This window comes from Mustela lutreola, chromosome 14 (genome assembly GCF_030435805.1).
Source record: "Mustela lutreola isolate mMusLut2 chromosome 14, mMusLut2.pri, whole genome shotgun sequence".
Lineage (NCBI taxonomy): Eukaryota > Metazoa > Chordata > Mammalia > Carnivora > Mustelidae > Mustela > Mustela lutreola.
The window spans coordinates 22,785,802-22,797,096 of NC_081303.1; the positions used below are offsets into that span (position 1 = coordinate 22,785,802).

General features: G+C 37.2%; 1 protein-coding gene across 5 annotated transcripts in view; it reads left to right on the forward strand.

Annotated features, from left to right (window-relative positions):
• PLA2G4A (phospholipase A2 group IVA) overlaps nt 1-11,295 on the forward strand; it is a 169,921-nt gene that overhangs the window by 117,173 nt on the left and 41,453 nt on the right. For all 5 annotated transcript variants that reach the window (XM_059145062.1, XM_059145058.1, XM_059145060.1 and 2 more), the window contains 3 exons: nt 1,076-1,213; nt 1,300-1,392; nt 5,371-5,442. In XM_059145062.1, coding sequence (XP_059001045.1) covers nt 1,076-1,213; nt 1,300-1,392; nt 5,371-5,442 — 303 coding nt within the window. The remainder of the gene's footprint in view (nt 1-1,075; nt 1,214-1,299; nt 1,393-5,370; nt 5,443-11,295) is intronic.

The window sequence follows — 11,295 nt, forward strand, 5'->3', positions numbered from 1 at the left end:
GAAAAGAGCTGTCAAGGATCAAGTATAAATTTTGGTATGAATATCTGAAAAGTAGCCCTGTTTAACAGGAAGGGGGTGCTGAGAGTAGCAAGCGTGGGAAGTAGGAATCAGAAACAAGGAATTTATTTTTTTTAAAGATTTTTTTTTTTTTTTTTAATTAATTTGACAGAGAGGAATCACAAGTAGACGGAGAGGCAGCCAGAGAGAGAGAGAGAGGGAAGCAGGCTCTCTGCTCAGCAGAGAGCCCGATGCGGGACTCGATCCCAGGACTCTGAGATCATGACCTGAGCTGAAGGCAGTGGCTTAACCCACTGAGCCACCCAGGCGCCCAGGAATTCATTTTTGATACATAATTAAACATAGTGATAGTCAAGGATATACATGGAATCTAATAGTGGCTACCATTTATAGAGTGATTAAAATGTGCTATGCCCTCATCTAAGTTCTTTACATTTCTATACCCATCAGATTTTCACAACAATTTTACAATCCTCTATATTACTCACATTCTATAGGGACCTAAACACAAAGAACACAAGTGATCTACCAAAGCCTGCATAATTGGTAAGCAGCAAAATGGATTTGAACCCAGGGCTCCATAGCCTTTATTAGAAAGTATGCTTTCTTGACCCTATTAATGTGTTTCTTAAGACATTCAGCATTAAAAACTTTGCATTATAATCTTGAGTCAGAAGAATGATTAATAAGCAAAATTAAAGAAAGAAGAATAAAAGGCAAATGTTAGAAAATGCTTTCTTCCGTTTCATAGTCTGCTTGCATTATCAGAGTTTAGTTTCTTCTATCTACTTTGTAGATTTGACATCTGAGCTAACAGTTTTCTGTTTTACATTCTTTACAGTTAAGATGGACTTCGTAAAGTGGGTTCCAAAAAGATGTCTGAGCTTTTAAATGCAAAAGATACTCAGTTTGAGCATTATACATAATAGGCATTTGATTAATTTTTAAAATATTTTAAATAATTGAAAATAAGGCATTGTTAGAAGCAATCTTCAACTGTGTACATTTCTGTAGTATTTTCCTATTAATGGATTATATTTTTTTAAAATGCTTTCAGATTGGGTTGAATTTAGCCCGTATGAGATTGGTATGGCTAAATACGGTACTTTTATGGCTCCTGACTTATTTGGAAGCAAATTTTTTATGGGAACAGTTGTGAAGAAATATGAAGAAAACCCCTTGCACTTCCTAATGGGTAAGTGATCAAAATACTGTTTGTTTGGGTGACTGTTTTAAATCTTGGTGCATTCTAAGTTGTTCTCCATTTTTGCTTTGTTTTAGGTGTCTGGGGCAGTGCCTTTTCTATATTGTTCAACAGAGTCTTAGGAGTTTCTGGCTCACAAAATAAAGGTTCCACAATGGAGGAAGAATTAGGTATTATTAAAACATGTTTCTGTTTGACCATATTGTGCTAAACTGATAAATTTTAACATGAATGTATAGAAAATTAAATCACCATTAAGATTGTCGTTGTTCTAAAGTTACCAGTAACTTGGTTAAATCAAGTATTTTCCTAAGAATCATCTGTATATTACTTAAGTATTATTCCGACACTGAGGTTTTGAAATTTGTAAGAACTGTTGATTCCTAAGAATAATTTTTAACTGGAGCATCTTCATTCCTCTTTGTCATCATGTATCTAAATGTACTACTTGCATTAGAGAATACTCCTTTTATCAAACAGGGGTCTCTTTTAAAAGATTAGATTCGTCAGCAGTTGAACACAGTGTGATGCCTAAGTTCATACTTGCAACTCATTTACCTCTTAAATACTAACTCACTAGAATTCTGTTAGCTTCCTATAGCCGAGTCATACCAAAAAGGAGGAAAAAATATTTCACATTACATCCAGTAAATTAACACTAATGCTTTTCTTTAAATTTAACTCATTGGCCCTTCCATCACAAATTAAAAAGTAATATTTACAAAACTTGAAAAAGTGGACAGACCCAACTGAGGACCAGAGGTTTTCCATTCATTAAAAGATTAATGACAGGAAGATCGCTTTCATCAATGAGTAAATTTGACTCAAAGCAAACAGAATGAAACATACATTCAGTGTCTCCCAAGTACCTTGCCAGCTGTTTCCTTATGGCAGTTACTACGGGAAGGAGCCGTGCATGCTAAATCTGAAGGATGGAGCCAGCCCAGCAGAGGGCTATGGTGGAGGGTCCTGTGTATTCTCAGCACAGTACCTCCTACCTCTTCTCTGTCTGTGAAGTATCAAGTATGTGAGGATAGAGTTCACAGAATAACATGAAGGACTTTTTCAACAATCAATTCATTTGAAAAATACTTGCATCTAAAACACTAAATGTAGGATTTGTTTTTTTGTTTTTTGTTTTGGCAAGCTGCCCTTAGTTTTTCCAGGCAGTGACAGTTGATTTAATTAAGCTTTATATGCAAAAAAACACGAAACAAAACAAACCCCCCAAAAACAAAACAAAAAACCCACAATTGTAACATTGATAAATACACTACAGATCGGCTTCTAAGGAGTGTTATCATTCCTCCTGAAAAATTGATTTTAGCTGTTTGATATTGATAGTAACTCCACAGAAATTTTCCACCATTTTTAATACTTTCTTCAGTGGTATCACTTGTATTTTGGGGTCGTTCTTCATAAGTAATGGAGAAGTGAGACGTGATCTTACGATTGCACTAGAGCCAACGATTTTAAAATAAAAATAAAAACAATAAGGAAAGCACTGTGCACTTGAACTTGCTCCTGTCCTCTGAGCAGCACTCACTTAACAGGCCAATGTAGCTGGAACTTTTGAGCCTGCTCCAGCCTTAACGACAGAGCCCCATTTTCTCTAAGAGGCCAAGAGTCTATTGCTAAAATGCTCTGACTTGACTTTTTTTTTTTTTTAAGATTTTATTTATTTATTTGTGAGAGAAAGAGAAAGAGCGAGTGAGCACAAGCAGGGAGAGCATCAGGCAGAGAGAGAAGCAGGCTTCCTGCACAGTGTGGAGCCAGATGTAGGACTTGATCCCAGGACCCTGGGATCATGATTTGAGCAGAAGGTAGACACTTAACCAACTGAGCCACCCAGGCGTCCCTGACTTGACTTTTTTTAATGAACATTATACCCGAAATGGATAAATAGCCTGTTTATGACTCTCATTTTATGGAAATAACTAACTCTTCTCAAAATCATGTGAAGATTTCAGAAGCAAAGAGAGAAGGGACAGATGGACCACATGAGGCTCGCTTCTCTGTGCTCCCTCTAGGTTGAATAATCCAGATAAACCTTGGGTTGTTATTTTTTTTCCTCCTATGGCAGGAAGAGAATAGGACTGAAATAACAGATCTGAGGTGGGTGAGACAATGGCTGGAGGCCAAGGAAAAGGAGAGTGTTTATACTAAATAGTCTTCAGAATATTCTTTGTTGGGAGATGTTTCCTTTGGGGCCAGTGGTTTGGCAGCCTATGTGTCAGACTGAGAGGGAATATTGTGTACTTGAGATCCACCGGCCAGCAGGATGCGTGTTACCTCAGATTAAGTAAGGGTTTCCAGAAATGAGACCAGAGAGGTGACTGAGGGGAATCCAAAGACTCCTGGTGACGCTTTTGTCCAACAGTTGCCCAAAGTCTACCTCTTAAAGGGGTGTTCACAGGTGGTTTCTGTTTTTGCTTCATCCCTTCTGAAGAAAGACATCATGATAAATTGGACCATAATCTGACAGCTCTGAATGAAATTCTTTACACGCTCAAGGAGTTTGGAATGTCTGCATTCTGTGCTTTTGGACAGATGGAGCTATATGTTTTACTATAGTGATGGAAAATAGATATACTCAGATATTTAGATACTCATCTCTTAAAAATATCTTTACAAAAGAGAAGTGAAATCTTTTTTTATTTTTTTGTGAACCATTTTCTTAAATGAGAGTATCAAATAAGACCAAAGAAAAAAATGCATATGGGAAGAAAATTTTGTTCTGCTCGATTACATAAAGGACCAGAGACACGCCTAATGTATAGGATACCTAGAGCGGATCATTTCTTAACACCATCCCTCTTCTATACAACTAAACTACTTTGTGTAATAATCACAAAATGAAATGACATTATCTTTTATTGAATTCCATATTGTGTAATCATGCCAGTAAAGTTAAATCTAAAAATTGAAGTCAGCCTACTACCTCAATCTTTTAAAACCCTTCCATTATATACCTTGTCATTCATGTATATGACATTTATGTAGGTATAGTAAACATATACAGAATAATATGGGGAAACTAAATGTTACACACAGATTTCTCCAAGTTTTTGAAGTCCCCAAATGATTCTGTCACTGAAAATTATAAATTTAGAGTTCATTTCTCTGAGTTTAAAACCTTAAAACGATTCTGTCAGTGAAAATTATACATTGAGTCATATTTTTTAAAATAAAAAAATTCTACTGACTGATAGAAGAAAAAAGTCACTATACAGAAAGTGGTTTCATGTAAATGTCCAAAGAAAGTTTGATTTTTCTATAAATGCTGATGATAAGAATAGTCTGTGTACTCCATAGTTTAGGTAATTTTTACTTGAAAAAAAAACTGGTTATTATCTGGATTTTACTCCTGTCTTTATGTGTGAAGGATTTATGGTTTCTATTTTAGTTTTTATAACTGCCTTCATTTTTTAAAAATTTTATTTATTTGACAGAGATCACAAGTAGGCAGAGAGGAAGGTACAGAGAGAGAGGGAAGCAGGCTCCCTGCTTAACAGGGCATATGAGGTGGGACTTGATCCCAGGACCCTGAGATCAGGGCCTAAGCTGAGGGTAGAGGCTTAACCCACTGACCCACCCGGTGCCCCTATAACTGCATTCTTAATATGTTCTGAGGAAGCGTAAATTCTTGACACCAAAAGACACATTTCAATGAACAATTTTCAGTATTATTGAAAATCAAAAGATACCTTATATTAGTAGCTTTTGTTCATTTTGAAGGAATTGTTCTGTGGACCCTCTGTGTATTTTGCTTTTATCCTGCATTTCCCATCATAAACACCACTTAAACATATTTAATTGAAGAAAAATACCCCTTTGGTACAACAAAGAGCTTCCTATAACCAAATTCTTCTTTCTGTCAGCATTAAGACAAACAGATAAATGTTCTTTCCTTTAGTCATGAGTGAGTAGTTTTAAACTAATTTTTCCCATCCTAGAGGTTTTCTTGTCCAGTGAGAAATTTGAAAATACTAGTAAAACTAATAAATTTAAGTACTAAAGTGATCTAAATTACACAAGTCAACTTGGTAGATTTCACTTTGATGGTTTTCCTGAGATTACTTCTGTGCAGTAAATTTTTAAGTCTTGACACCTGAGATCCTTCAACTGTTTTGGTTTTTTCCCCACAGAAAATATTACAGCAGAGCATATTGTGAGTAATGACAGCTCAGATAGCGACGATGAATCACAAGAACCCAAAGGTAAGAGAATCTTCTCTGGCAGAGGTCCATCAGGAAAGGAACTCCATGTTGTGTCTGAGTCTGTCCCTCACGATGCTAATGATAGTCTCTGCTTAAGCCCCTGAGTGATAGAGAATTGTCATTTTTGGTTCACAGAGAGAATTGATACTGTGTGTATAATAAAATATGCCAACATAAATATCCTGTATGCTCTTTTTTTAATACCTCAAAATACTATCCATGAAACAAATGAAGAATAAACTGGAATGGTAGAAATACCGAATTCTAAGTCCGATGAGAACACTAGGCTTCTTGGCTTGAAAATTGTGATATGGGAACATTCTCCCAGGGCTTTAAAAATTAAAATTTCACCTGTAAAAATTTTATTATTGATACAGTGTCATGTAAAAAATTATTCTCAGTCCGTCCCTGAGCCTTATCCCGTTGTCAGCAATCCATCTCTTAGGAAGAGGTCGGCAACGATGAAGTTGGATGAAATTACCAAGAAATTTTTTTTTAATAAAGATTAAGAAATTTTTATTGTAGATATTATTTGTAAGTGTAAGTGAGTTCTTTCACATTTTGACAAGGCAGTTTTCAGCTTGGTGTGGATCAGGACCAGTGAAGTCTGGTCAGGGATAAGGTGAGGTTCAGGAATATTTGTTGCAAATGTTATATGGTAAAATGGAGTGATTTTATGTTATATAACAACTGGGTAAACATCCTATGACCCTGTGAATGTAAGCATCTAGATTTTAGAAGATGTTAAAGGTTTTCTTGCTCCAAATTCATTATTTCCCCCCACCACAGTGTGGATATTGGAAGAGCCTGTTTTATCCTTGCTGAACCAAACATTAAAATGAAAATGAGTTTGTAAAGGCACCTTCTTTGGGAAACAGCTACACAAGCCCACAGCTTGGCTAGCCTGTAGTTTCTTGTTTAAAAAAAAAAAAAATCTTAAAAATTAACCCTGTCCTAGGCAGACAAAACTTTCAGCCAGGCACAAGGTTTGGCCCCTGCTCCCAGTCTCCCCTTCAGTCCCTGTTTGCCCACTGCCTGCTACTTCACGTAGCCCATGATTGGCCTAATTCCATTTATTAGGCAGGAATCTTGAAGGAACCCTGCCCTGGAAAGAACTCTGTCCTCATTCTGGCTCCTTCATACATTTAACTTTAATTTTTTTTAATTGTTTAGGCTTTTTTTTTTTTAATTTTGAATTTCCTTTTAATGAAGGGTACTGGTGATACAAATGAGATAAACAGTGTATGCCTAACATTTCTAGAATTAATGTGTATTGATAGAGGGACTGTCAGGTAGGTATAATAATGGCTTGTTAATTATTAAGAAAATTGCTGTCGATCGTCAGTACATTTGATCACCCCTGCTTATCTTAAGGCTGAGAAATTCAAAAGCCCTTTGAACATGCCTACTTTGGTTTTAGTACCAGCCTAGATTAGAGAATTAGATTCAGGATGTTCTTAGGGTTTCATTAGTTCTTAGTATTCATTTTTTTCCTTTTTTAAATTAACATATAATGTATTATTTGTTTCGGGGTACAGGTCTGTGAATCATCAGTCTTACACAATTCATAGCACTTACTATAGCACATACTCTCCCCAGTGTCTGTCACCCAGCCACCCCTCCCTCCCACCCTCCTCCACTCCAGCGACCCTCAGTTTGTTTCCTGAGATTAGGAGTCTCGTATGGTTTGTCTGCCTTTCTGGTTTTGTCTTGTTTCATTTTTCCCTTCCTTCCCCTATGATCCTCTGTCTTGTTTTTCAAATTCCTTATATCAGTGAGATCATATGATAATTGTCTTTCTCTGACTGCTGAATTATTTCACTTAGCATAATACCCTCTAGTTCCATCCATATCATTGCAAATGGCAAGATTTCGGGTTTTTTGAAGGCTGCATAGTATTCTACTGTGTGTGTGTTTGTACACACCACATCTACTTGATCCATTCATCTGTTGATGGACATCTCGGTTCTTAACAGAGTTTGACTACTGTGGGTATTGCTGCTATAAACATTGTGATACACGTGCCCCTTTTGGATCACTACATTTGTTATCTTTGGGGTAAATACCCAGTAGTGCAATTGCTGGGTTGTAGGATAGCTCTATTTTCAACTTCTTTAGAGTAGTTTTAGATTCACAACAAAATTGAGCAAAAAGAACAGAGTTCCCATATATTTCTTATACCTATACATGGAGAGCCTCCCCCACTGTCAACATCCTATATCAGAGTGGCACATTTATTACAATCTATGAAACTACATTGACACATCCTTGTCACCCAAAGTCCAAACTTTAGGGTTTACTCTTGCTATCATACATTCTTTAGGTTTTCACAAATGTAGAATGACACGTGTCTAGCATTATAGCTTCATAAGAGCAGTTTCACTGCCCAAAGCCTCCCTGTGGTCTGTTTATTTATTCCTCTACCTCCCCACCTAATTTCAGGCAACAATTGATCTTTTTACTCTCTCCACAGTTTTGCCTTTTCCATAACTCAGATTGTTAGAATCATACAGTTTATAGCCTCTTCAGATCAGCTTCTTTTTCACTTAGGAATATGCATTCAAGTTTTCTCCATGACTTTTCATGGCTCCTTTTATTAAATCACCAAATAAAATTCCGTGGTCTGAATGGACCAGCTTATTTATCCATTCACCTATTGAAGAACATCTTATTTGCTTCCAAGTTTTGGCAATTATAAAGCTGCTATAAACATCCATGTTCAGATTTTTATGTGGATGTGTTTTCATCTCCTTTGGGTAAAAACCAAGAAACATGAATGCTGGATAAAGCGTCTGTCCTGTTTGGCATTCCCATGAGCATGCGTGAGTGTTCCTGTTGCTTCACATCCTCACCAGCATTCCGTGATGTCAGTATTTAGGATTTTGGTGTTTCTAATAGGGGTGTGGTGTTATCTCATTGATGTTCTAATTTGTATTTCCCTGGTGACATATGACATGGAGCATCTTTTCATATGCTTACTTGCCATTTATGTGTCCTCTTTGGTGGGATGTCTGTTAAGTTCTTTGGCCATTTTTTAGTCGGGATGTTTGTTTTCTTATTGTTGAATTCTGAGGGTTCTTTGTGCATTTTGGATGACAGTCCTTTATCAGATGTATCTTTTGCAAATATTTTCTCCCAGTCTGTGGCTTGTCTCCTCCTTCTCTTGAGACATCTTCATTTTTCATCATACGATTTTGAGCAAGGTCTTTAAGAATTTTAAACTTTAGTTTCTTTAAATCTATACTGGCATCATTTTACCGGCTCTCACAGGATTGTTATTATTATCAAATTTCAAATGCATACAAAGAGCTTTAAGTAAAAGGCTATGCAAAGAATAGTTAACTTGGTACTATAACTAAAAAGCAGTGAAATCATTTATCTGTTGAATGCTGGGTTTGTCCCAGAAATGATGCCATTTCCAAATATCTCATAAGGAAAGTAGATCTTCTTCTGGTAGAGAAGTGAGGCTTATTTAATAATAACAATGATGATGATGATACTTATGATGGTGAAGAAGAAGGAAAAGGGAAGAAGAGGAGAGGAAGGAGGAGGAGTAGGAGGAAGCTCCAAATATTTGGAAAATAATAGGTATCTTCTTTGTATCCTATGTAACCAGAAAATATAAGTCACTCACTATATTTTTTTAAAAAGATTTATTTATCTGAGAGAGAGAGAGAGGGTGCATGCGCGTGTGTGCTCAGAGGGAGAGGGAGAAAGAGTCCCAAGCAGACTGAGTTAAGCACGAAACCTGATGCAGGTCTCGATGTCATGACCCTGAGATGGCAACCTGAGCTGAACCAAGAGTCAGTCACGTAACCGACTGAGCCACCCAGGCACCCTTGAATCATTCACTTTAAAGCCCAATTTGTTCTTGTGAAAGATTTTCTTTGTCATATTTTGCTTTAGAGAAGTGTGGGAGTAGAAAAATACATATATATTTTTTTGTGAGTACGTAGTCCTCTGAATCGGCTACTGAGAGGTCTGTCTCATTTACTCAGCTCAGTTAAGCCAATCTTTGGATTTTTTTTAGATTAAAAAAAGTCGGTATGTCTTACGATTTTATGTATGTCTAGTTAACATGGATTAGAAATTATGAAATTTGAACATAGACTTTCTTTTTTCTCAAATACACACAGATGCAGTTTTATATATGTGTGTCTATTTATACAGAGTTCCCAGAAATCTGAATAGAGGGATGCTGGCAGGTGAAATTATCCTCCACCACCCAGCGTTCCTCAGCTTGGATTATGAATGAGTAATACTGATGCGAATGAGGCCTCTGCTGCCGGTGCCACCAGTATCTCTACTACTAGCCCATGTTTCTAACGAATCGGTGACAGGCCAGGCATTTTCCTAAGAGAGGTACATGAGTGGACTGTCACAGTTCATCCTCGCACCAGTACTGTGAGGTGTCCTGATGAAGAAATGAAGGCGGAGAAGAGTTATCGAAACTGGTAGGCGGTGCAGAGAGGATTGAAATCCAGACTGTCTGACTCTGAAACCAGTGTTCTAAACAACGACACAGGGCAGCTTCCCAGCAGTGGTGATATGAGCACAGGTTTTAAAGGAAAAGCCATTTAAAACTGCCTCTTCTGGAAGATTGCTGAATTTTAAGACATGTTGAAAGCATGTGTTTAAATTACATGGTTTTAAATTCCTGACTTTATAAGCAAGGATGAAATAAATGATTGTTCACAGAGTGTTTACTGAGCAGCAGATATGTGTGTTGAATCCTTCAGTTGTCTCCGTTTGCATGATTTCTGCATGTTTACTAAACAGGATAGGGGAGGAAACTGAGTAATGGAGAGGAGAGGATTAGCTACACGGAATTTTCCTGTGTGTGTGTGTGTGTGTGTGTGTGTGTGTGTGTGTGTGTATGTATAGCCAGAGAAAAGGAAGGAAAGGACTAGAGGACAGAAAGGGAAAAGTAGAAGTTTGCCTGGAAATTTAAGAATAGACCAAGTAACACATCAAGAACACAACCTATAGACTGACTATAGGTAAAGAGTAAATTAAGAACATCTTAAGAACAAAAATGATTAACTGAAATATTTGCTGTACTAATTTAGACAAATAAATGTTTGTTGAATCAAAAGCCATAGAGCTTCACTATTAATCTTAACATTCAGTTGCCAAAGATTTTTTTAATGTTTATTTAAATTCAATTTAGTTAACATACAGTATATTATTAATTTCAGGGATAGAATTTAGTGATTCATCTGTTGCCAGTAACACTCAGTGCTCATTACGTCATGTGCCTGTTAGGGTACGGAGTCGACCACCCCTCAGTTAGACAGAGGACATTCTCGATAATGCAAGTCACACAGTGAGTTTATTTCCAGCTAGCTGGGGTCCAAGTATCTGCCTGGCGCAGCGGGTTTCAACAAGGACCCTGAGCACTCAAAGCCAAGGGTTTATATAGCATTTTCAAGGCACTTCTTCATGGCTACATACATATCTTAAGCCCCATTTTGACAGTTTAACTTTGTTTAACCTCTTGCCACCCCAGCATCACCCTGGAGCCATCCTAGTGGTTAAATGAGATTTAGGTTTAGAAGAAATTTAACTTTATTTACATTTCCTTCTGCCTCAGCCTCCTTCAAGTTTATGGTGGGGAGGGCGACCTTAGGCCTTGAGGAACTGAGCCATTTGTCTCTGGAAATTGGACCACTGAAGAGGTATCCTTTTTGTTGTAAATCACCAGGACATTTGCAAACCAAGGGAGACTCCTGTCTTGCAGGATTGCGATCTCTGCAAGTTAACTATTTGTTTTTCTTGAACATCTGGCCCTTGTGACGCCATTCGCCTAACCACCCTGGTGGTATATGATTAAGTTGTTTCTTAGATTTTAGC